Source organism: Ogataea polymorpha (assembly GCF_001664045.1).
Source record: "Ogataea polymorpha strain NCYC 495 leu1.1 chromosome Unknown OGAPOscaffold_6, whole genome shotgun sequence".
In the NCBI taxonomy this organism is placed as follows: Eukaryota; Fungi; Ascomycota; class Pichiomycetes; order Pichiales; family Pichiaceae; genus Ogataea; species Ogataea polymorpha.
In genome coordinates, this window is record NW_017264703.1 from 919,307 (window position 1) to 942,792 (window position 23,486).

Sequence of the window (23,486 nt, forward strand, 5' to 3'; positions counted from 1 at the left end):
AGACTAATTTGAAAATTGTGGATTAGATAAGCTGCGCGGGCGTCTCCGTTGGAAGAGCCTAAATACACAAGAATACCACACCAGCGGCAGGACAACTCTCTGCAAGGCCGACCCGAGCGCCGCAAGAACTGGTTTTTTTACTCGTATACGCCAACGCGGCACTCTCCACCAACCTCTTTGGTTTCAGGTGGTGAAAAATGCTCAAGACCCTGTTCTATATTTTACCTGTGCTGTTCGCGATCTTTGTTTACTGGAACATGAGCATCACTCAACAACCTTTAGAATGGGATCACTCGCCTGAGCAGATTTTGCAGCTGGCAGATCAGCTGATCACAGAGGGCCGGAAGCTCGACGACCTCGTTGCCAGCACGGCGGACAATGCGTCGTTTAAAAACACCATCGCGCCAATTGCCCATCTGGAAAACGTGCAAGCCAGAATCTCCAACCAGATCACCTTTTACCAGCATGTTTCTGCCTCGAAGGAGCTTCGAGACGCCTCCAACGAGGCGGACAAAAAGCTCAGAGAGTTCAGCATCGAGTCTGGCCTGCGTGAGGACGTCTACAAGGCGATCCACGCGGTCTACGAAAACGAGCTGGACAAATTGGAGGGGGAGGATAAGAGACTCTTGGAAAAACTTCACCGTCAGTATGAACGGAATGGGTTGAACAAGCCTGAGAATGTGCGGGAGCAAATCAGGAACCTCAAGCAGAAGCTGTCCACTTACGCTCTCGAATTCTCTAAGAATTTGGGTGAAGAAACGGAGCACATTTGGTTCACCAAGCAGGAGCTCGAGGGTGTCCCCGAGGACGTTGTGGCCCAGTTTGAGCAGGAAAACGGCAAGTACAAGATGACTTTCAAGTATCCTGACCTGTTCCCTGTTTTGAAGTATGCCAAAAACCCAGAGACCCGGAAACGGGCGTTTGTGGGCGACCAGAACAAGGTGAAGGAAAACGGCCCTCTTCTGAAACAGGCCGTCGAGACTCGTGCCGAACTGGCCAAACTGCTCGGCTATGAAAACTTCTCCGAGTATATTCTGGAGGAGCGCATGGCCAAGACACCAAAGACTGTCATGGACTTTTTGGCTGACCTCAGAGATAGGCTCAAACCATTGGGAAAACAAGAAATTCAGAGTTTGCAGAAGATGAAGCAAAAGGAGACGGGAGATCTTGAGTACTACGTTTGGGATCACAGATACTACCACAATAAAATGCTTGAGGAGCAGTACCAGGTGGATGAAAAACAAATATCCGAATACTTCCCGTTGAAGCAGACAATCGAGCGGATGTTGGCCATTTACGAGAAAATCTTCCAGCTGAGATTCAAGCAGGTTGACAATCCAAAGACCTGGCATGCTGAGGTGCAGCAATTTTCCGTTTGGAAAACCGATTCCAAAGAAGAATTTGTTGGATATCTGTACTTTGACCTACACCCACGCGAGGGAAAGTACGGACATGCTGCCAACTTCGGGCTTGCTCCAGGGTACGTTGACGTCAAGACTGGCAGGAAATATTACCCTTCAACGTCACTGGTGTGCAACTTCACACGGGATCTGGCTAAGAAGCCTTCGTTGCTGAAACATGACGAGGTGGTGACCTTTTTCCACGAGCTGGGCCACGGAATCCACGATTTGCTTGGAGAGACCAAGTACGCCAGATTTCATGGCACGTCTGTAAGCTGGGACTTTGTCGAGATGCCGTCTCAGCTGCTGGAATACTTCTGCTGGAGCAAAGACCAGCTCAAGTTTCTGTCAGGTCACTATGAAACCGGCGAGGCACTTCCTGATAACCTGATCGATTCTCTGATTAAGTCCAAGAACGTCAATGGCGCGCTGTTCAACTTGCGCCAGCTGCACTTTGGATTGTTCGACATGAGCCTTCACACCTCTGTCGACGGCAAGGTTGACATGGACCGTCTGTGGAACGACCTGCGTGAGGAGGTAGCTCTGGTGAAAAATGGCGGCCAAACCACCACCGGGTACGCTTCATTTGGCCATCTCATGGGCGGCTATGCCTCCGGTTACTATGGGTACCTATGGTCTCAAGTCTTTGCTGCAGACATTTTCTACACCAAGTTCAAGGAGGATCCATTTAACGTGAAGAGCGGTCTGGAGTACAGAAGAAAAGTGCTGGAAAAGGGAGGTTCCCAGGAGGAAATGGATCTGTTGGTTGATCTTCTTGGCAGAAAGCCCTCTTCGGATGCGTTTTTGCAGGAGTTGGGCTTGCAATAGGCTAGTAATTGAATGTACATAACAGCCTCCGGGCAGTGCTTTCTGAATTTTTCGTGCAGCAATTTTTAGGCCCATGTCTATCTGCACACTGTATGTGCGCAATTTGAACGAACGGCTTTCGCACCAGAAGCTCCGCTCGGCGCTGGAGCAACTGTTTGGCGAACGCGGCATACCTATCCAAGAAATCAAGTTGTTTAAAAATCTACAATTAAGAGGACAAGCGTTTATTACGCTAAAGTCGCACGAGGACTGCGTTCTTGCGATTGAACACCTCAACACGAAAGTCATCTTTGACAAGCCTATGGACATGTATATTGCGAAGTCCAACAGCGACCTTGCGGCACAGGAGCATATGGAACAATCCGCGTATGAGCAATATTTGCGAGAACAGCGCGCACAGAGATTGGAAAAACGAACAAAGAAACGCAAGTCGACACTCCAGGCCCCTATGATGGCTAAGAAACGCAAGATTCCGGGATCCAGAGCTGCAGAACCTCATAAAATCCTGTTGGTCACCAACGTCCCTAGCTCGACTACCAGAGATGAGCTGGAATCTATCTTTGAGAAGTTTACAGGTTTCTTGAACGTGAACATCGTGCACATCCGAAACCTCGCGCTTGTGGAATTCCGCTCAGACCTTGAGTCGGCCCGGTGTTTGGAAAGTCTGGGAACTTCGATAAAAATCAACGACACAGACTGCTACCTACAGTTCGCCAAAAAATAAACGCACTAATATTTTACCGTTCATAAATAATCGTTAGTACTTTCCTGTGATGATGGTACGGAAAGCATCGAAAATGCTTTCCCGCTCTTGTCCTCCACGGTTGACGTCCCTCATTAGTCTGGCGTAGTAGTTGGGGTTTCCCTTCGGCTCAAGCAGTTTTTTGTCCACCTTGTAGTAGTTGGCCCATTTGTTGTCAGCGATGTTCTTCAACGACTTGTACTGCTGGTTCAGGATGTCAGCATCAAACAGTTCCTTCTTGTAGTTGGGAGCGGCGTCTTCGTCAGCAAAAATCATTCTTTTGAGCTTTTTCACGTCGATCTTGATGAGTTTCTGCTGCTTCTGCTGCTCGAGGGCCTGTTCTTCTAATATTTTCTTCGGGATCGGTATCGAGCCGATATTACAGAACCGCTCGATCTGCGAGAACTTGAACGACGCGTAGTGCTTCACCTTGTCGGTAGGGTATTTTTCCAAAAGCGAAACGATTTTTCTAGCGGTGTTTGTGAATGTGCTAGTCATGACTATTCATTAAATTATATAATTTTCAGGTTGGCATGAAATGTTTTTTTTTTTGATATTCTGCACCCGTGCACCAGAAAGTCGTCCAGCAGCTGTGAGCATTGGTATCACTTAATGTAGTTACGGATCGGTTGATTCAGCAGCCGGTCCTCAAACTCGTCAAAGCTCTGGTGTTTCTCCCCGAGAATCCTGTCAAAATACTGCGTGCGTCTCCGAATGCGCGCGCTGCAGGCCTCCTTTATAAAAGGAGATTGTATGTCCAACAAAGGCTTCACTTTCCTGATGTAAAGCTTGCCCTTGTTTGGAGCTTCCAGGTACAAAATGTCTGCATCCTTCGCCTCTAGTTTAAGTTTCTCTTGATTTTCAATCTCCAGCGCCTCCATGTCAAAATTGTACTTGAGCCCCAGGTCGTTGCACTCGACCCTTTTCAAAATCGGTTTCTGGACAATTGGATACTTTCCAGGGGTGAGGATGCCTTTCGCTCGGATGTATTTGTCCACTCGCGAGTCCACGTAGGAAGCTCCGCGAACTTTTGAGGCGAGTCTCAGAAAGATGCTTTTCAGCAGCAGTTCTTCTCTTACCTGTTTTCTGACTATGTCTTGATAGTGTTTTTGGCGCATGCCGGTGAGGTCGCACAGTTTTAACAGATCCTCTAAAAACCTGTCGTCTTGCTGCGAATGGCCCACATCGGCCATGATGTAGCACGGTTTGCGGTCAGTCTCGAAAATCAGCGGGTGCGATCGGTCGGTCGACGCAACCGAGCTCCAATCCTTGAGCTCGTAGAACATACCGGTAGGAACAGGAATTGTCCCGCATCGATATTTATACGTTTTGGCATCGGCAGATCAACAGAACATGGTTAAAAGCTGAGCTCACGCGATTATTTCCATTTTTCCAATATCAAGATTCTGTATCTGCTTGTCGAACGTGGCCACCATGTCCGTGCTGATTTGAAACGCTGCGTCGTAGTCGTAATTTAGCAGCCTTTCTTTCACGTGCTCCCGGCGGTCGAAAGCGTCGAGAATTGCACTGCCCAGAAACCTGTCTAGAGTGTTGCGTTCCAGCCAGCCGATCACCTGAGAAAGCCTGTGGCTAAAGTACGTCAGGTTCTTGACCGTGGAAATCCGCTTGTACATCTGGATGCGCAGAGCCGGCGCCATATTCTCGTTTGGAAAATGATAGTGATCCAGAACAGTCTCTGCAAATGACCATATGCAGTCGGACAAATTCTGCACAGAAACGTAGCCGTGGTAGCTTTCAGTGTGCGCAAAGTAGACGGATCCCCACGATTTTATGTTGAGAAACGTGTTTTCATTGCTGGAGTAGATGCTGTGGTTGTCGACGGATAGAGTGCGGATAGAGTGGTCTGTCAGCTCAAACGGATAGTAGACGAGGTACAACGTGGAGTTGGAGCTGTTATGTGAGATATAGAAGTCTGATAAGTTCGGCAACGCGGACAGCTCTTCGGGGAAATGTTCGTCGATGTAGCGGAACGGCGACTTGCGGTCCTCCTCCACATGCAAAAATTCCAGGCTGCAGTTGGACAGGATGCTGAGAACGGGCTCCATATACATTTTCACGGCCTGCTCAATTTCCCAGTTGGTCTGGGCACTCAACATGACAAACACAAGGTGCAGAGGTTCCTGCACGGAGGTCTCGAACTGCCAGTGGTGCAAGAAGCTGTGGTTTTTCGAGTCGTGGTCCACCAGCTGCAGAAAACTGTCTGCAACGTAGTTTTTGATCTCGTCGTTGTAGCAGTGATCCAGCAGCAGCTGCGTCCCGAAATACGGCACATCGTTGGCGTCCACTGCCTCCAGTGTGTAGAAAAGCGCTGCGTACCCCTCCACGGCGTCCACGTAGATGCCGTTGCCGTCGCTGATGAAAAATTTCATTACAAGAGCATCGGTCTGATTAGTGTATTCGTAGAAATCGAACTGCACATCTGGCAGTGTGCGCTCTGTTTCTCGCAGTCTGCCGAGGCTCTGGATGTGTATGGCTTCTCCGACGTCGAGAAATCGTAGATCTGAAGACTCGATGTATACTGGAATTTTGATGATGACGTCGTCGAGGGGATGCTGAACATAATAGCGTAGCACGTGGAGTGGGATTGTGTTTCTGTTCAGGAGATCCTGCAGCTGCTGATACAAAATCGGCAATATCAGTGCAATGACCAGCACCAAGGTTGGCTTCAACATATGAAATACTTTGAAAAATTAAAATAAATTTAAGCCTGAAGAAGCTTAGGAGGTGTGGAATACGGCGGTTTCTAGATGAGAGGCCATGCCACGAGGATCCATAAGACTTGTCAGTATTGCTAGCTCTAACATGGCGGCCGCGCGTCTACAATGGGTAGGAGGACTAGGAGTCGGCCGTATAGCGAACATACAATAATTAATAATGGATTTTTTTTAAATTCGATGGAATATGTTAGAGCGTAGCAGACTCAAAAAAAAAATGTGGAAATCGACTGCGTTGCAGAACACAACGGTAACATCCTACACCAACACCGGTTGCAATTAGAAATGCATGTCCCGCAGCAATACTCTTTGAACCTGTTCCCAGACTACTTCGGGACATATTTCGGTCCTTAGAGTGCAAAATAAAATTTATTAATGCAACATATTTTGTAAGGAAGAGCGAAATCCGAGGCCACACTCCGGAGAAGATAATTCTTACAAATTATTTTCAAATCATAAGGCCAGAGAAGACCATGACATCCCTTGGCCAACGACTATATAAATGAAGTCCAGGATGTAGTTCTATCACTAACCAAAGACAATACTATGACTCAAACAGTTTATCTCGTCGTCGGCGCCTCTAGAGGAATTGGACTCGCACTTGCTACCAAATTGAGCGAGAATCCAGATAACTACGTTATTGCATCGTACAGATCGGCAACCACGGCCTCCAAACTCTTGGAACTTGCCAAAAAACCCAACGTTGACACTGTCGTTGTAGACATTGCCGATGAGGACTGCAAAGAACAATTGGAGAAAGGCCTTGCTAAGCTGACCGATGGTCTTGACGTGGCTATCATCAATGCCGGGATTTCGAAGTCTACTCTCCCAATTCTGGAGTGTTCGAGAGAGCTCTTCATGGAGCACTTCTTGACCAACACCATTGGTGCTCTTGAGGCTTATAAGGCCGCTCACGGCTTCTTGTTGAAGAGAAACACCAGAAAGGTCGTCTTCACCTCCAGCAATGCCGGTTCCATTGGCACCTACCTGCCGCTACCTGTCGGGGCCTACGGAACCTCAAAGGCCGCTCTTAACTTTGTGATCAGAAGACTGAGCGATGAGAATGCCGGGGAAAACTTCAGCTACGTTGGTGTCCACCCAGGTCTCGTTGTTACCGACATGGCGAAAGGTCTTATGGAGAAGATGGAAAACAGCCCAACCGACCCGATGGCTCTCGCTTTCAGTGAGTACCTCAAGAACCACGGAATCACTGCAGAAACCAGTGCCGAAGGCATTGTCACCACCATTTCAATGCTGTCGCCACACACCAGCGGCAGGCTCGTCCGCGTCGACGACCAGACCGATTTTCCGTTCTGAGATTTTTAAAAAATAGGGATTACATAAGCTCCGATAATGAAAGTCTTATCTCTCTCCCAAACGGGCATCCCGCGCCCTATAAATACCCGTGCAGCCCGCTCCTCCCGCCATGCCTGCGCCAGACTTATACGAGGAATTTCGGCGGCTGTCGAAAACGACGCCTGTCGTCGACGTCCACAACGACCTGCCCTACCAGCTCAGATGGCAGCTGCACTACGAAATAAACGAGGATAAGTTCCATTTCGACGAGCCGCTCGTGTCGCAGACAGACCTGCGTCGCATGAAGCAGGGCGGCGTCGGTGTCCAGTTCTTCAGCTGCTGGATGGACTACCCAAGTCCCGACGAGCTGTACCAGGACTTTGAGAGACCCAACAGCATTGTACGGGACACGCTGGAGCAGGTGGACATCATCAAACGGCTCGTCGACAAGTACTCGCGGAGCATGAAATTTGTGACCAGCGCGGATGAGGCGCTGCGCAGCTACCAGGAGTCGAATGGCGACATGATATCCGTCACAATGGGCGTGGAGGGCCTGCACCAGGTCGACACGTCGCTCGCCGTGGTGAGACAGTACTACGACCTTGGCGTGCGCTACATCACGCTGACGCATAACTGCGACAACCCGTTTGCTACCGCGTGCACGACTGTCATTGCCGGCAAGGAGGACAAGGGCCTCACCGCGTACGGCCGCGACTGCATTCGCGAGTTCAACCGCATCGGCATGATGGTGGACCTGAGTCACGTGTCGTACAAGACGATGGTGGACGTTTTGCAGATTGCGCGTGCGCCGGTGATTTTTTCGCACAGCTCGGCGTACTCTGTGACTAACCACGAGCGGAACGTGCGGGACGACGTGCTGCAGATGGTGAAGGCGAACGGCGGCGTTGTGTGTGTGGATTTTGTGCCCAACTTCATCAAGAAGCCCGACGCGGCCGACGCGTCGATCGACGACTGCGTCGACCATGTGCTGCACATTGTCAACCTCATCGGCTGGGACCATGTGGGGATCGGGTCTGATTTCGATGGTATGGGCGCCACGGGCCCCAAGGGACTCGAGGATGTGTCGAAATTTCCCGACCTCGTCGTCAAGGTGTGGGAAAAGTCTGGCGCTACGCACGAGGATATCCGAAAGTTTATGGGGCTGAACGTCATCCGTGTGTGGAAAGAGTGCGAGCTGGTGTCTGAAGCGCTGAAGAACGAGCTGCCCGTCGAGACAAACTGGTCTGGAAGGCAGTGGCGATTCCCCAAGTACATCACGCTGTGTCCGGAGTTGTTTCCCGGCGCGGCGACTGCAAAATCGACGCCAGACATGTTCTACGAGGCCAAGCGGTACACTTTCAAGGACGTGGAGGGCGAATACGATCCTAAATAGGAGAACTAGCTGTTTACAACGTGTAGTGGCCGGCGTCGTTGTCCCAGATTTTGACGTTGATATTGTCGTCGATCTTCTGGTGCACCTTGCCGAGCTCTGTGAGAATCTGCGCCCAGGCGTCGTCGGAGCGTAGCGACTCGTCGCTTTGCGTGGAGGCGGCAGAATGGACCGCATCCTGCGGGGTTTGAGGGTGGCCAAACACCTGCTGCCAGGTTGCGTGTTTGAGCTCAATCACGAGCGACCATCGTTGTTTACACAGCGGTGTCGTGTGGTGGGCCAGATACCCGAGATTTTGCACCGCGTCCTCCAAAACGCGCACCTTGGCGCATTTCTCGAGCGCGTGGATGGCTTCCGACGAGTGCACTCCGCGGTCCAGACATGCGACGTCGGCGATCAGGCTGCGCAACAGCGCCAAAATCGTCTGGATCGGCTGGAACTTGCGGATCTCCCAGAGATATCGCTTATTTTTCGGCATCGAGCCGTACGACAGATACTGCTGAAGCAAGTGGATCTGGCTCTCCTCGAACTCCGAACCCACCGTGCGCAACTGCACGTCAGACACAGACGAGGTCTCCGGGTTGCCAAACGTGCCATTGTGGTCCGGGTGTTTCTGCAGCGAGAGATCGACGAGCACGTGACACCGGTCAGCAAGCGACGAGATGACAGCGGTGCTGAACGCGAGCCAGTCGGCGTGGATGGTGCGCGCATTGTCGAGCAGGCGCTGGGTCGCGGCAGCGCACTGCAGCGCCAGGTTATCGATGTCCCTGCGCAGCGCAAACCAGTCCTCGTCGGACGGTGTCTGTAGCCGGAACGCGAGCCGCAGAATGCGGCTGCACACCACGGCCCAGCCGAACCGGCGGTTCGCGAAGGTCACGTGCGCGTCGAGCAGAAAGTCGCCTGTACCGGACTTGGTGTACTCTGCCGGGAACTGCGTGTCGTGCTCGCCCTCGACGATGATGGGTGGCATCCGCGTCGAGAGCGCTGTTGTGCAGTCGAGGTAGTAGATGTGCCACCAAAGAATGCGGCGCTTTTGCACGTCTCTGGCGTCAGCAATGCGGTGGTAGCTCCAGGGGTCGCGTTGCAGCTCGAGCAGCTGCGCCAGCCGCACGAGATACCCAACAGAGCCGCAGTCGTCCGTGCGGCAGTCGGAGCGCAGCACGTAGTGCAAAATAAACGACGCCTGGAGGTCGACGAGAGCGACTTTGGTGGGGAAGCCGTGCATTGCGAGCGCAATTTCGGTCGCACCGACGTAGTACTTCATTTTGGCAACAAGCTCATCGCTATGGGGCCCAAACTGGTTGTCGATTGACATTTCCTCAAACTCTGCCACCGATGCAGCGTACAGGATTGTGAGCAGCACGATGTAAAACTCGAGAGACGCGGTTTTATCCTCGTCCCAGAACAGCTCGTAGTGCGGAAGAAATGAGCGCAGGTCGAAAATCGGCACCACTGGGTGGATCGAGTTCTGGTACCGGTCGATCAGAGTGTCTGCGTCGCGTTTTTCGGGGAGATACGAGCGCAAAAGTTGAAAATCGGGCGAGACTTGGCCAGTCGCCAGACACAGCGACGGGCTCAGAATGCTTGTGAAAACGGGGCCGGCTCTCATTTCGGGCTTGAGGTCGCTGCCGGCATTAGAACCCGGCCAGAGCACGCGGGGAATTGCTGTGGTGGCGCCAGCCTGGGTGCCGGCCCGCGTTTCAGCTGACCTGTCAGGGCCGGGAGACGTTTGCGACGGATACACACATGGCTTTTTTCGCACGCGACAGTAGCTGCAGACGGGCAATTCCAAAGTACATCTGCGCTTCCTCTCACGGCAGGCCACACACGCCCTGGCTTTGCTCTTGTGTAGCTCCGGAACACGGAACTGCTGGACCCCCGGGATCGTCTTTGCGGACATTGAAAAAATAAAAATTTCCCGCTTATCTGCAAATTTTCCGTTATTGTGGAGCAGAGCCACAGCTCACTGGTTTGGGCATGCCTGCTCCGAGTATAAATACAGCGGCGTGCCAGGAGTTTTTACCATGTACGACAAACAGGCCAAGATCATCATCGTGGGCTCTGGCGTGTTTGGGCTTTCTGCAGCCTACCACCTGGTGCAGAACGGGTACACGAATATCCATATATTCGACCGCATCAATTACAACGAGACCAAGTACCACCCGTTGCGCGGGTCCGATTGCGCCAGCGGCGACATCAACAAGTTTTTCCGCGTCTACTACGAGACCAAGACGCTGTATTCAAAGCTTGCTGTCGAGGCCCTGGATGTGTGGGACAGATGGAACGAGGAGATCCAGCAGCTTCCAGAAGCGGACAAGGCGCGGTTTGTAGACGATGACCTGGAATTGATCCGGCTGTCGGGAGGTCTGCGGATCTCCGACACGTGCGAAATGGCCCCGGTCGAAAAAGAGAACCTTGAGGGGTTTGAAAGACTGGGGCTGCGTGCTACTCAGTTTGACATCGATTCCGACCAAGACCTGCTCCGGGCACGACTACTGGGGTTCTGCAGGAAACTCGCCGTAATTCGCGACCTGAAGCAGCGGGGCAAGATTTCCACGGTTTCCGGCACGCTAGACGGCATCGGGCGCATGCTCAAGGCCGACAAGGCGTGTTTTTTCGTGAAAATCCTGCTGGAGCACGCGGGTGTGAAATTTTACTACGGTGACCAGGGGACATTGAGCGACAAAATATCAACCGGGGACACTATTGGCGGGATTATCACCGCAGACGGCCAGCACCACGCAGCCGACCTTGTGATTGTGAGCTCTGGGCCATGGACCGAGTCGCTCGTGCCTCAGCTGCAGCACCGCATCCACGCGTCGCTCGCCAATATCGTGTATCTCGAGATCCCCAAGACCCACCAAGACCTAATCGACAAGTACTCAGAATACCCCCACCTGCAGTGGAAGACGACCAGCAGCGAGCACGACCGCAACAAGAACCACGACGTGGGCGAGGGCGGGTTTGCTTTTTTTCCGCCAACCAGAAAGGAAGGAATCCTGAAAGTCAACACCAGACAGAGAAAGTACTTGAATCCAGAACGAGTTGGCAACCACTATGTTTCAGTGCCCAGGACGCTCGGTGACGAGAGGCTGCCAAAGAGCGTTGTCCAAGAAGCCAAGGAAATTCTAATGGCAGTAGCTCCCGACGTGGTGCAGCTACCAGGGGTAAAATTGAAGACTAAATTGTTGTGGTACACGGACGCCATTAACAGCGACTTTGTGATCGACTTTGTGCCTGGGTATCAAAACCTGATTGTAGCTACGGGCGGCTCGTCGCACGCGTTTAAGTTTCTGCCTGTTCTGGGCAAGACCGTGGTGGACAGGGTGCAGGGCCGCGAAAACGAGTACACGGAGCTCTTCAGATGGAAAGATCCACAGGACATCAGGGTGGACAATTATTTGCTCAAGAAGGAGAATATAGAGAGGGACGAAAAGAGAAGGCTTGACACGGCGGTTCTGTGCACAGACGCAGACCTAGAGTTCTCGGCAGCCGACCTTGAACGTCTGGACCAGGTGACTATTTAGTGCGGAGATCGCCTTCTCGATTAGGAAATAACAGCAGATAAGATGTGGCTCATCCGGAAGGTAGTACATAACTTAACTTATTTAGTGTGTGTCCATTCTGACTCATCACTACTGTTGTTGATTTATAGAGGATCTTGCTACCCACGTCTTCCGGGGCCGCGAAATGCCCGTTGACGGTTCCTGGAGTAGAAATTAATTACAAAGGATATATAAACTTCTTATTTTCGAGGTCGGTCAGGTCCAGCATGGAAACGTCCACTTTTTGGCGCACAATCTCGCCGTTCTCGCCGTTCAGATCGATGTAGCCGTAGTCTTGTCCGTCGTCGTTTTCCATTGCAGCCAGTCTCTGTCTGTTGCGTCTCAGGAGAATGAATCTGATCGCCAGCAGACACAGCGGACACAGCGTGAACGAGCACACGATCTGGACGCTCCAGGACACAATGTACCGCGGAGCGTACTCCGACTGCCACAACTGCGGCGATATGAAATTTGCTACCGAGTAGGCCACCATGAAAAGTGCAGTTCTCGTGAGTTTTTTCGTGTAGCCAGCAGCCGTAGTGGTGCACAGGGAAAAGATAATAATGTAGGCGGTACCGTTTGGCCGAGTCATGAAAATGCCGGCAAGAATGCCCGGCTTGTTGTCGTAAGGCATGGTGACCGCAAGCATGCCGCCCAGCCATGCTACAGACAGACAGACACACGCAACGTAGACGGACTGTCTGCGGAAGATCCGTAGTGCGATGGAGCCGGCAATGGCAGCGAAAACGCCAAACCCGGTCTGCACCACCATTAAAAGCGTTGTGGTCAGGTTGCTGAAGCCCAGCGCCTTGTACACGATGGAGGCCTCGTACGTGGTGGAGTTTTCGAGCATGTTGAGGAAGATGGCCACCACAAATAGCCACGTGATGGGGTCTTTAATGGTCTCGATGAATTGGTAGATTTTGAACGTTTTCTGCTCGATCGAGGATCTGGAGCTGTTTTTGACGCGACGGACAGTGTGCACCTTCTCCTCGACGCTGAGGAATACTGCCGTGGCTGGGTTATCTGGATAGATGAAGAAGCAGGTCACGGACACGAGAGCAGAAAGAAGCCCAACATATAGCCAGTACCATTTCCACGGTCTCCAGACCGTGGTGTGTTGCAACGCGTACGAGACGAATCCGCATGGAATGTCAACTCCGATACAGGAAACCCAGAAGATGGGATTGACAATTGCCTGCTCCTCGACCGTGAAAAACATGGTTATTGTGTGCTCGACGCACGGAGTTATACCGGACTCGAAAAATCCCAGGAAAAACCGCAAAGCAGACAGCCCGCCGTAGCTTTTGCAACCAAGTGTGCAGAGCGACAGCAGGCACCACGTAGCCGTGACGAAGGTCACGTACTTGGAGATTGGCAATTTCTGGAACACCAGGTGCGACGGGAACTGGCCCAGCAGGTACCCAACATAGAAATACGTCTGGATATTGTTATACTCTTGCGTCGTCAGATTCATGTCCTGAAATACCCCTGTCAGAGACGCATAACTGATGGCATTCTTGTCCACAAACAGTGTGGCATTGACCAGACACACGAGCGGAAGAACGGTGAACCAGAGCTTGCGCACAAGCTTCTTTTCCTGCTCCGGACTGATCTCCGCCACTATGGCGTCATACTGGTCCATCAGATCAAGCGTCTCGTCGGCATACTTCTTTGTGATTTCTCTGTGGTTCTCCTTGGAAAAGAGCCAGCTTTTCCATCTGGAGCCCGAATAAGGGGCATTCACCTGGACCTCTTGTGTGCTTGATTTTTCAGACATGCTGCTCAACGGCAGATGCCAAAGCTTATATACCGTCTCTTCGGTTGTGGTGGCTCGCACCGTGAATGCTGTGGATGAATCAGCGCAGCTTTCTGTCCCAATAAGTAACCAATCTCCGCCAGCTATGGCATGCAGCCACACCGTTGACGTCAGGGCACTGGCGCGAGGTGTGGGCCTTAAACATCTCTTGGATGCAGCAGAGCAGACATATGCCAAGCTTCAGAGTCTTGAGTTGCAGGAAAGCAGTGAGTGGTAGTCTGGCAATCAATCTGGCCAGCTGCTCTGTCCAATATTAACGTGATAACTGCAACCACGGGAAGAGAAATAGATAACAATTTGCACCGAGCAAACTTGTATGAAGAGAGCTTAGTCGTTTCAGCAAACGTAGCAGAGGTTCAAAGATCTGTGGATGGCCAGGCTTCTAAAACCTTGTTGGCATGGTCAGTGACGACTCTGGCATAAGAGAGCTTCAGCAGTTGACCGTTTCAGAGCCGGCTGTTGCACGAGCCAAAAATCCTGGACCTGGTCTAGTGTACTTTTCTTATGTCGTACCTAATAGCATTAGGCGGTGAAGAGAGATATCCTGCTGTGCAAAAGATTCGGGTCTACCTCTGTTGAAGCACACAGCCTCACAATTTTCGTGTCCAATGCACAACATCTCCGGACCAGCGAAAAAAAAAAAAAAAAATTATTTATGTGTCCGCGTAAAAATAGTATTTATATCCACGTTTTAGTGTATCTCCTGCTACGGGAATTTCCTCTTCTATGGATATTCGCACTTGAAGAGACTGCATGAACGCAACTGGTCTTCATGGGCCGAGTCTGGCACGGCGAAATGAGATGTCGAGAGCTGCGAGAACGCCCTGCAGCACTGCCAGGAACTATCTGCAGCTATTGTTGAACCGCAGCTCCTGCCACCCAAAAACATCTGAGGAGTCAGTATTGGCCTAATTAGCTCGGGTGCTCAGAGTATTCTATTGTAGCCCTTGGCACGGCTTGCAGGGTTCAGCATACGCATCTCAAACTTGCCGTCTCGTACAAATCCCATTGTATTAGCCATCCTTGCAACCGAGCGACCAGAACCATTTTCTAGCTGTAGCTCTGCGCAGCGAATCGCGACAAACATGATTGCCGACCGGTTTGTTTCCCCGCCACGCAAGCCCCCGTCCCCTGACAAACACTCCTTTTTGCAAGGTTATAATTTTAAACCCTGCATCTCATCGACCTGCATGCATCTTTTTTCCCGTCCGATTACGCCGTTCCATCCTCCTTCGCCCCTTAGCGACTATATAACCGTCTACATATTAGCGTGTCGACAATGATGCCCCCAGCTAAGAGCTCAGAACAAGATCATGCCGAGTCCACGCGCTCGCTCCCCATCTCTGAGGCCTTGCCCGTGTACGCCATGGGCAACGTCGAAAAGTCGTTTGGTGTTCGTCGGGCAGAGGCCCAGATCAAACAGTACAACAAGAAGTACCAGAAAGTGCTGATTTTCCTGGCCATCTTCGTGATGGCGTACGTATTCCGGCTCGACGCCGCGGTTAGAAAGACGTTCCAGACTTATGCTACCAACTCGTACAAGGCGCACTCGCTTGTTTCGACGGTCTCGACCGTCCGCTCGGTGGCCGCCGTGTGCGCGTTGATCATTTACGGCAGATGCTGCGACATCTTCGGCCGCATGGAGATCCTGTGTGTCAGCCTGCTGCTCTACGCGGTCGGCTCGGTGATCGAGTCGCAGGCATACACGGTGACGCGGTTTGCTGCGGGCGCAATATTGTACCAAATCGGCTTGACAGGCATCCAGATCTGCACTCTGGTGATCACTGCGGACTTCTCGAACCTCAACTGGCGCACGTTCTGCGTCTTCATCGACGCCATGCCGCTCATTATTAACACATGGATCTCGGGCAACGTTGTGAGCAGCATCGGCGAGGAAAACTGGTCGTGGGGGATCGGTATGTGGGCCATCATCATGCCGGTGGCAGGGCTGCCGCTCGTGCTCATGCTGGTACACATGCGGTACCTCGCTGTGAGAAACGGCGATCTGCACGAGGAGCTGCAGCGCCCACGGATGAATAGCAAACAGTTCTGGCTCGACCTGTGGAATATTTTGCTCTGGCAACTTGACGCCGTCGGTGTGCTCGGCGCGGCCCTCGTGATCGGCCTATTTCTGACGCCGTTCACCTTGGCCGGCGGAGAAGATCGGCAATGGCGCACCGCCAAGGTGATTGTTCCGCTCGTTCTCAGCGGCTTGCTGCTACCGCTTGTCGTACTTTGGGAGAGCAAGTACGCCACGCATCCGATTCTCACCCGCAAGATCGTCAAGCATCGCTCCGTGATTCCCGCACTCGTGATCGGCTTCTGGTCCAGCGTGGCCTGGGAACTGGAGGGTGAGTACCTCTACACGGTACTGGTGGTCGCTTTCCACCAAAGTGTCAAGGCGGCAACACGGATAGCATCGCTATTCAGCTTTTCTGCGGCTCTCGGTGGTGTGTTTCTCGGCCTGGTCATTGTGGTAGTGAGAAAAATGAAACTCATCATGTTTGCCGGCATCGGCATCTCTTTCATCGCGTACGGTCTAATGTACAGGTACCGGACGGGCGAGGCTTACGTGGGGGGTATGATTGCCGGGCAGGTGCTTTTGGGAATCGGCTCTGCCGGGTATACCCACCAGGTCAGAGTGTCGTTGCAATCGTACGTCAACCACGAGTATCTGGCCAACGTCACGGCACTGTACTCGGCAATGACGAGTTTGGGCTCTGCTGTGGGGTCTTCAATTGCAGGCGCAATTTGGACGCAAGTGCTGCCCGGCCAGATTGCTAAAAAAATGCAAAATTCACAGATGGCAGCACTGGCGTACCAGGCTCCGTTGAAATTTATCACGAAGCACGCGTGGGGCAGCGAGGCCAGAATACAGCTGGTCGAGTCCTACGACTACGTGCAGCGCATCTTCCTAATTATTGCGCTATGTTTCTGTGTGCCGATTTTGGCATTAATGTTTCTGATCGAGGACCCAAAGCTTAAAAGTGTCACGTCGCTCGAGCTGGAGGAGAAATATGAAAAATAAATGATAATTACAGTAATTCAGTTATTTAATTTTTGCACTATTTATCTTCGATAATCACTTTGATACTACTTTGTGTTGGGTCGCTCGACAGAGTAATTGCCTCCACAGCCTTCTCCAGAGGGAATCGGTGGCTCACAAAGCTCTTGACGTCCACAATGCCGTCGCTGATCAGACGGATCACGGCTGGCCATGACTGGTGGTATCTGTTAATAAACTTGACGTCCACTTCGCCAAAGGAGAGGTGCATGAACGGGAAGTTGTTGATGATGTCTCTACCCACACCAATCACCATCAGCGTGCCACTCCGTCTCACGACGTAAGCTCCGGTGATAATACTGTTCTCCGTGCCTGTGCACTCCAGCACCTTTGGCGGAGCGTCCTCTTCCCTTGGACCAAACAGTTTTCTGATTCCGGCCGCATTCTCCTCGGCAGACTTCTTGAGGTCGATCTGGTACGTCTGGACTCTTGGAACGAGCTTTTTCGCAAATTCCAGTCTGTCGGCAGAAAGATCGGAAATGACCAAGGGAGCTGCTCCACACGCGTTGGCCAACGCCAGAGTGGCCAGACCGATCGGACCGGCGCCGCAAATCATGGCACCGCGGCCCAGCTCAAGTTGCGCGCGCTCGATTCCGTGGTATGCCACGCTGAGCGGCTCGCACAGAGCGCCTTCCTCGTACGTCATGTTGTCTGGCAGCTTGAACAGGTTTTTGGCTTTAATCACCCGGTATCTTTGGATCGTGCCGTGGCAGGGATAAACAGACAAAAAGTCCACCTCCTGGCACAAGTTGTAGTCTCCCTGGATACACAAGAAACACTTTCCGCAGGCGTCCTGGGGCTCAATGGCAACACGGTCGCCAATCTCGAAGTTCTTCACATCTGAGCCCAGTTCGATCACCTCGCCGGCAGCCTCGTGGCCGAGAATGCAGTTTCCGCGAACTTTCAGCTCGCCGATCTGACCGTGTTTCCAATAATGGACGTCAGACCCACAGATTCCCGTGGCACGGATGCGTAGCAGCACCTCGTCGGGGCCTGGCAGCTCGATCGGCTGCTCTCTGAGCTCGAGAGTGTGTTCCGGGTTAGTTTGGAGCGATGGGTTTGGAAGGTTGTGAGCAATAGTCATTGGGGAACTGCGTTCTGGGACAGCGCTACTTATATGAAGACTGGAGTGCAGTTGGGGCATGAATTTCAAGCTATTTGTCGAGCCACGCTTAAGTTTCCTATTTGGGGATCTTCTCCGGAGTTTGAAATTTGTGGGGAAAAAGTCTCCACATTATTTAGTCCTTGCTGCAGCAGCATTATCGGATGGTGTATCCGCCATCAACAATCAGATCAGATCCTGTTGCGTAGGTCGAGGCGTCTGACGCAAAGAACACGTATGCGCCGACAATCTCCTTGACCTGGCCCTCTCTTCCTAGAGGGATTTCTTCCTGCCACTTGCGACGAATGTCTGGGTCCACGTAGCCATTAATGCCCGTGTCAATGTAGCCAGGTGACACAGAGTTGACCCGCGCAAAACCGCGGAACTCAACGGCCAGCGACTTGGCCAGATGGATCACCGCGGCCTTGGAGGCGTTGTAAGCCGAATGCTCAATCGGGGTGTTGACAATGTGACCCGACATGGAGCCAGTAAAAATCAGCGAGCCCTTGCCTGCTTTTGCAAAGACACGGCCAACGGCCCTCGCGCAGTAGAACACCCCGTTCAAGTTGATGTCGACAACCCTGTTCCATCTCTTTCCATCTCTGTTGAGCTCACTCAGAATGTTTCCAGAAGGGATGTTGACGCCTGCATTGGCCACAAAAACATCGATTGTGCCGAAATCGGCCACTATTTCGTCCACAACGCGGTCCACGGTGGCTGCGTCTGTGACGTCGCCGCCGTAGGCCTTTGCTTTCACACCGTTCTCGTCTGCTATGCTCGCGGCTGCCTTGACGGGCGGATCAAGGTCCCACAAGGCAACGCTTGCTCCGGACTGGGCATAGGCTTCTGCAACGGCTAATCCGATTCCTCCTGCTGCGCCTGTGATTACGCACATCTTGCCTGCTAAGGAGAAGAGATCGGGCGCCCTGGCCGGCAGTGGAGGGCCTGATGAGTTCTGGAACGGTTCTTTGCTGGAAGGGATAGTCATTGACGCTGAAGACGGGGTTCCATCCCACATATACCTGCTGTCGATGCCTGCTCCCGGCTAGAGTGCCCAAAGCGGCAACATGCGCGAGGCGAAAAATTAGAATCTGGAGAACGCATCTCCTCTTCTCCGAGAATAAGTAAAACAGTGTTGCCGCTTATATTTCCCTTTCAACAATTTAATGTCTCTTGGGCAACCCCACGGAGCTACGGGCTCGACTAGTACACGTTCTAAAATCAGCAAGCCGGAAGTACAACGAGCTAGGACTGGTTGTCTGACTTGTCGCCGCAAGCGCAGGAAGTGCGACGAGATCAAGCACACGAATGAGAAAGGCGAGTCTAAGTGCGCATACTGCCTCTCCAATGGGCTCACCTGCGAATGGCCCGGGTTTATCAACGTATCGGACCAGCTGCTGAAGAAAAAGCCCGCCAAACAGCAGCAGCAAAAGGAGCCGCAAGAGTCGCAAGAGCTGGCCAAGGTGCAGTGGCCGTTTTCGCCTGTGGCTTCACTTACTGACGAGCACCCAGTGCTGAGTGCCGAGATGTCTCACCATAAGCGGGTGTCACCGCTTTCATCGCTGCTCACGCCCACTCTTCCGTCCAGAGCTCTTTCTCCGCCGCATTTTCCTCAGCCGATTATTGAGAAAACAAATGCGCCGCCCGCAATGTCGCCGTTTCCCGATTACACCTCCTCGCTGACGGGAATGTCGTCCGACCCACTCAGCATGGACGCATTCAACCAGAACTACCCGTCAACGCACGAGAACAGCTATCTGGACCTGTCACACATTCTTCGCGAGTACATGTACGTGAACGCATTCACGACCAACTCGAAGCTGGAGCCCCTACTGCCAAAGGAGGTGCTGACGGAGTATTTCGTCAACGTGGAGAAGTTTTCTGTCAAAGATTTCGACGAGCCCGTTGTGCTCAAGCCGGAGCAAGAGATACTGCTGCTGAAAAATTACGTGGAGAACGTGGGGGCAGGAATGGATATGTTTGACACCGACAAGACCATGGTGCGCGTGATTCCGCAAAAGATGAAGAGCCGGCCGGCACTGCGGTTTGCCGTTCTTGCTTTGTCGTCGCGCTGGTTCGACAGCAAGGTCGCCAACTACCCAAAAGGCCTGACTGTGTCTCTGTACCACGAGTCGCTGCGCCACCTGGCCCCCACGTACAACGACACATCCAACGACATCTACATTATCGTCACGTGCGTGATCCTGTGTGTGTTTGAAATGATGAGCTCGGAGCCGCGCAACTGGAAACAACATCTAGAAGGCTGTGTGTTGCTGCTGAAAAGCTACAACATCACCGGGCTTGCCGTCGACAAGATCGAGCGCGCCACGTTCTGGGTGTTTATCCGCATGGACGTTTGTCACTCGGTCATTAACGAGTCCCCCACCATTCTCCCGTCGGAGCACTGGGTGCTGCCCAACATGACGGCCGAGGAGATTGAAAAAGCGTTCGATACGCCAGAGATGCACGGCAACTACATTGTTTACCTGGCTTCGCTCGTCGTGAATCTGGCGTACGGCGAACAGGAAGACGACCAGTACAAGTCCAAGTGGCTGGACTTGTGGGTGCGGCTGCGACGGTGGGAGTTGAGCTTTGAAGATCTGTTCAGCAAGACGTACGAGGTGTACGATCCGAAGATTGGGTTCCCACGGATATTCTTTGCCAACTCGCAGGCGATCTCCTCCACGCAAATGTACCACATGTCGTGTATTCTGATGATACAGAACAAGCCACACTCGCTGCGGCTATCGCAGCTCTCTGCGGAAAACTCAATGTATCCGAGCGTATCGATGGTGTACCACGCGCGGAGGATCATAGGCATTTCCATCACAAACTCGGACTACGGCGCGTACTCGAACTCGATCCAGCCTCTGTATGTGGCAGGGCTGATATTGACGTCGCGCCAGGACTACGGCATCCTACTCAACGCGCTGCACAACGTGGAGAAGTCGACCGGATGGGCCACGCAGTGGCGCATGAATGACCTTATGAAATTCTGGAGTAAAGGCGACTAATAATATTCAAATACATACTATATCACGCGGAAGACCCAGTAGCGTTCTCGATGTTTTCGGTGCTGACCTTGCCGTGCTCCAACTGTAGGTCTGCGGCCATGCCGTGCGTTCTTGGGTGTCTTCTGGCAATGCCAACCACCTGCCATGGCTTCCATGGATCACACTGCGAAAAGATGTGGTCCATGTCCTCCAACGACCTGCCCGCAGTCTCTGGGAACAGGAAGTACACGCTAGGCACCATCAGCGCGTTAATGACGGCAAAGATCGCGTAGGTGTAGAAGTCGATGTTTTTGAACGCAACAGGCGTGATCATCACCACCATGAAGTTGAAAGACCAGTTTCCGGCAGTCGAGACGGCGTTTGCTGGGGCCCGGATACTGAGTGGCGGGATCTCTGCCGGATAAAGCCACGTCATGCCAAGCCAGCCGATGGCAAAGAACGTGTTGAACACAAACAGCAGCACGGCCGCCGCTATGGCCGCATGGAGGTCATCTTTTTCTCCCGACAAGTACATGGTCACCGTCAGCATGGCCATGGTGATGGACTGACCGGCGGCACCAAATATCATCAGTTTCCGTCTGCCAACTCTTTCAATCAAAAAGAACGGAATCCACGAGGCAAGAAAATACTCTGTTCCGTTACAAGCGGCAAGAATACGCGAGTTAAACGCCGTCATGCCAATGTAGCTCTCGAAAAGCGTGCCCGCATAGTACGTGATCAAGTTGATACCGGTGATCTGTTGGAAAATCTGCGCCCAAAGACCAAGACACATTCTGTGGAAGTCTCTGTGCTCGCCCTGGGTGAACAGCTTGCTGGCTGTGAACGTGTTGCCGCCTTGGAGATTCTCCTCGAGCAGCGACACACGCACGTCGTTGATTTGGTCCTCCACTTCCGGGTCCATCGTGGACACGCCGTCCAAGCTAGCAAACACGACACGGGCTCTCTCGTAGTGACCTTTCTTGATGAGCCATCTAGGCGATTCTGGCAGCTTCATGATGAATGGAAGAATGAGAATTGGGAAGATCATCTGGAACGCGACAGGGAACCGCCATGCAACAGAGCCTGTGGTGAAGTAGAACCCGAAATCGACCCAGTACGAAAGAGCAATTCCTCCCGTGATCAGCGCACCTGACAGCATCACAAGCTTTCCTCTTTTGTCCGGCTTCGAGCACTCGGCCTGCCACATGGGAATTGTACTTGTGTTGAATCCGTTTCCGAGACCAGTGATAATCCGGCCGACAATAAGATGGCCAACGCTGAAGGCTGTGCATTGCAAGATGGCGCCGATAGTCATCACGACGCAGCCAATGAAAATACACCGCAATCTGCCGAGCTTGTCTCCGAAATAGAGCGTCGAAAGAGCACCGGCCAAACACCCTATCTCGTACACAGCAATCGTGAATCCCTGCATGGTGGCAGCGTCCGCGTGTCTGATGGTATCAATCGAAGGGAAAGTGTCTCTAAAAGACTCAAGAGTCAACAGAGATCCCATGACTCCTTGGTCGTATCCGAAAAGCAGGAATCCAACAGAAGCCATCACACTGACCGTGTTCTGCAGTGTTTGGCCTCTCAAACCCAGGAAGGTGGGGAACTCGCTTTCTTGCACAGGTGATTTCTCTGTTTTGCTATCGGAAGACATGTTTATGATACAGCTACAGGGGATTGTTGCCGGTATTTATAGAGACACGGGAGAAGCAAATTACGTCAATGTGCAGATGCATTGTTTTTTTCTTTATTGTAATTAGCCCTCCTGCATACATTTTTTGCTTACCCCCGGACTATTTTTACCCCACAAAATTTGATGGCGGCTTTTGTTTCATGTACGCCTAGGTTACCGTGTTGGGATAGAAAACCTACGCTCCACAGAAAAATGTGGGATGGCTCTGCTACCAACAATAAGGCAAGTATGCGGCCGTCTTTGCCAAACGCTCCTCTGCCGCTCTCTACCGAGTCAGGTTACACTAGTCAATCATATTTTGATCCTTGCGGCAATCGATACCAACTATTGATGACCAGATCTAAGCGTTACTTCCCCTCAGATCTGGTCAGATATAGGCTTATTTAGGTGTTTCTGTTCATACTCGAGTAGCGTGGCAACCTTCTGCGCAGACGCACTGGTCTCGTCAAACGTGTACGTGAACCACTCCTTAGCTAGTCTTCTGGCCAGCTGAAGGCCAATAACCCGCTGTCCCATGCACAGGATTTGGCAGTTGTTGGACAGAATTGACCGTTCCACGCTGAACGAGTCGTGTGCTGTGACTGCGCGAATCCCTGCCACTTTGTTGGCACTCAGAGCAACGCCTAGTCCGGTGCCACAGATCAAAACTCCTCTGTCAGCTTCCCCCCGAGCAATTCTCTCAGCGCACTCGATGGCTACCAAGGGATACGCAACCTCTTTATCTGTGCCAAAGACGCCAACGTCGGTGACAGATTCAATCAAAGGATTGTTTTCGAGGTCCTTTTTGATGGCTTCCTTATACTCGTAGCCGGCAGTATCGCTTCCCACAATAACTCTGAATTTTTTGTTGGTCATTTTGATGGGTCAGCCCCA

The 23,486-nt window shown here is 52.2% G+C and overlaps 16 protein-coding genes across 16 annotated transcripts; 7 read left to right on the forward strand and 9 right to left on the reverse strand.

Annotated features, from left to right (window-relative positions):
* Positions 1-101: 101 nt before the first annotated feature.
* On the forward strand, positions 102-2,229 carry OGAPODRAFT_17289 (uncharacterized protein; the record flags this gene model as incomplete). Its single annotated transcript, XM_018355021.1, has 1 exon — positions 102-2,229. Exon 1 carries the CDS (start codon positions 198-200, stop codon positions 2,226-2,228), a length of 2,031 nt encoding a protein of 676 aa, XP_018209544.1. The 5' UTR covers positions 102-197.
* Positions 2,230-2,296: 67 nt separating this feature from the next.
* Positions 2,297-2,958, forward strand: OGAPODRAFT_17290 (uncharacterized protein). The gene has a single exon (XM_018355022.1). It carries the CDS (start codon positions 2,302-2,304, stop codon positions 2,950-2,952), a length of 651 nt encoding a protein of 216 aa, XP_018209545.1. The 5' UTR covers positions 2,297-2,301; the 3' UTR covers positions 2,953-2,958.
* A 27-nt stretch (positions 2,959-2,985) lies between these two features.
* Positions 2,986-3,468, reverse strand: OGAPODRAFT_51247 (uncharacterized protein; the record flags this gene model as incomplete). The annotated part of the gene is made up of 1 exon (XM_018355696.1): positions 2,986-3,468. One exon carries the CDS (start codon positions 3,466-3,468, stop codon positions 2,986-2,988), a length of 483 nt encoding a protein of 160 aa, XP_018209546.1.
* Positions 3,463-4,723, reverse strand: OGAPODRAFT_17291 (uncharacterized protein). The gene has a single exon (XM_018355023.1). The coding sequence runs from the start codon at positions 4,254-4,256 to the stop codon at positions 3,576-3,578; it is 681 nt and encodes a 226-aa protein (XP_018209547.1). The 5' UTR covers positions 4,257-4,723; the 3' UTR covers positions 3,463-3,575.
* OGAPODRAFT_95602 (uncharacterized protein) lies at positions 3,464-5,663 on the reverse strand (the record flags this gene model as incomplete). The annotated part of the gene is made up of 1 exon (XM_018357772.1): positions 3,464-5,663. The coding sequence occupies one exon, from the start codon at positions 5,661-5,663 to the stop codon at positions 4,341-4,343; it is 1,323 nt and encodes a 440-aa protein (XP_018209548.1). The 3' UTR covers positions 3,464-4,340.
* A 588-nt stretch (positions 5,664-6,251) lies between these two features.
* On the forward strand, positions 6,252-7,022 carry OGAPODRAFT_10094 (uncharacterized protein; the record flags this gene model as incomplete). The annotated part of the gene is made up of 1 exon (XM_018353009.1): positions 6,252-7,022. One exon carries the CDS (start codon positions 6,252-6,254, stop codon positions 7,020-7,022), a length of 771 nt encoding a protein of 256 aa, XP_018209549.1.
* Positions 7,023-7,131: 109 nt separating this feature from the next.
* On the forward strand, positions 7,132-9,492 carry OGAPODRAFT_102790 (uncharacterized protein; the record flags this gene model as incomplete). The annotated part of the gene is made up of 1 exon (XM_018353137.1): positions 7,132-9,492. One exon carries the CDS (start codon positions 7,132-7,134, stop codon positions 8,392-8,394), a length of 1,263 nt encoding a protein of 420 aa, XP_018209550.1. The 3' UTR covers positions 8,395-9,492.
* Positions 7,238-10,291, reverse strand: OGAPODRAFT_95604 (uncharacterized protein; the record flags this gene model as incomplete). The annotated part of the gene is made up of 1 exon (XM_018357773.1): positions 7,238-10,291. One exon carries the CDS (start codon positions 10,289-10,291, stop codon positions 8,408-8,410), a length of 1,884 nt encoding a protein of 627 aa, XP_018209551.1. The 3' UTR covers positions 7,238-8,407.
* Positions 10,292-10,415: 124 nt separating this feature from the next.
* Positions 10,416-11,918, forward strand: OGAPODRAFT_50956 (uncharacterized protein; the record flags this gene model as incomplete). The annotated part of the gene is made up of 1 exon (XM_018355685.1): positions 10,416-11,918. One exon carries the CDS (start codon positions 10,416-10,418, stop codon positions 11,916-11,918), a length of 1,503 nt encoding a protein of 500 aa, XP_018209552.1.
* Positions 11,919-12,114: 196 nt separating this feature from the next.
* Positions 12,115-13,581, reverse strand: OGAPODRAFT_83545 (uncharacterized protein; the record flags this gene model as incomplete). Its single annotated transcript, XM_018356709.1, has 1 exon — positions 12,115-13,581. One exon carries the CDS (start codon positions 13,579-13,581, stop codon positions 12,115-12,117), a length of 1,467 nt encoding a protein of 488 aa, XP_018209553.1.
* A 1,540-nt stretch (positions 13,582-15,121) lies between these two features.
* OGAPODRAFT_51622 (uncharacterized protein) lies at positions 15,122-16,783 on the forward strand (the record flags this gene model as incomplete). Its single annotated transcript, XM_018355704.1, has 1 exon — positions 15,122-16,783. The coding sequence occupies one exon, from the start codon at positions 15,122-15,124 to the stop codon at positions 16,781-16,783; it is 1,662 nt and encodes a 553-aa protein (XP_018209554.1).
* A 37-nt stretch (positions 16,784-16,820) lies between these two features.
* Positions 16,821-17,903, reverse strand: OGAPODRAFT_25373 (uncharacterized protein; the record flags this gene model as incomplete). Its single annotated transcript, XM_018355308.1, has 1 exon — positions 16,821-17,903. The coding sequence occupies one exon, from the start codon at positions 17,901-17,903 to the stop codon at positions 16,821-16,823; it is 1,083 nt and encodes a 360-aa protein (XP_018209555.1).
* A 175-nt stretch (positions 17,904-18,078) lies between these two features.
* Positions 18,079-18,909, reverse strand: OGAPODRAFT_51399 (uncharacterized protein; the record flags this gene model as incomplete). The annotated part of the gene is made up of 1 exon (XM_018355698.1): positions 18,079-18,909. One exon carries the CDS (start codon positions 18,907-18,909, stop codon positions 18,079-18,081), a length of 831 nt encoding a protein of 276 aa, XP_018209556.1.
* A 178-nt stretch (positions 18,910-19,087) lies between these two features.
* OGAPODRAFT_95609 (uncharacterized protein) lies at positions 19,088-20,961 on the forward strand (the record flags this gene model as incomplete). The annotated part of the gene is made up of 1 exon (XM_018357774.1): positions 19,088-20,961. The coding sequence occupies one exon, from the start codon at positions 19,088-19,090 to the stop codon at positions 20,933-20,935; it is 1,848 nt and encodes a 615-aa protein (XP_018209557.1). The 3' UTR covers positions 20,936-20,961.
* On the reverse strand, positions 20,921-22,562 carry OGAPODRAFT_17297 (uncharacterized protein). Its single transcript, XM_018355024.1, has one exon. The coding sequence runs from the start codon at positions 22,470-22,472 to the stop codon at positions 20,958-20,960; it is 1,515 nt and encodes a 504-aa protein (XP_018209558.1). The 5' UTR covers positions 22,473-22,562; the 3' UTR covers positions 20,921-20,957.
* Positions 22,563-22,895: 333 nt separating this feature from the next.
* Positions 22,896-23,468, reverse strand: OGAPODRAFT_95611 (uncharacterized protein; the record flags this gene model as incomplete). Its single annotated transcript, XM_018357775.1, has 1 exon — positions 22,896-23,468. One exon carries the CDS (start codon positions 23,466-23,468, stop codon positions 22,971-22,973), a length of 498 nt encoding a protein of 165 aa, XP_018209559.1. The 3' UTR covers positions 22,896-22,970.
* Positions 23,469-23,486: the final 18 nt, after the last annotated feature.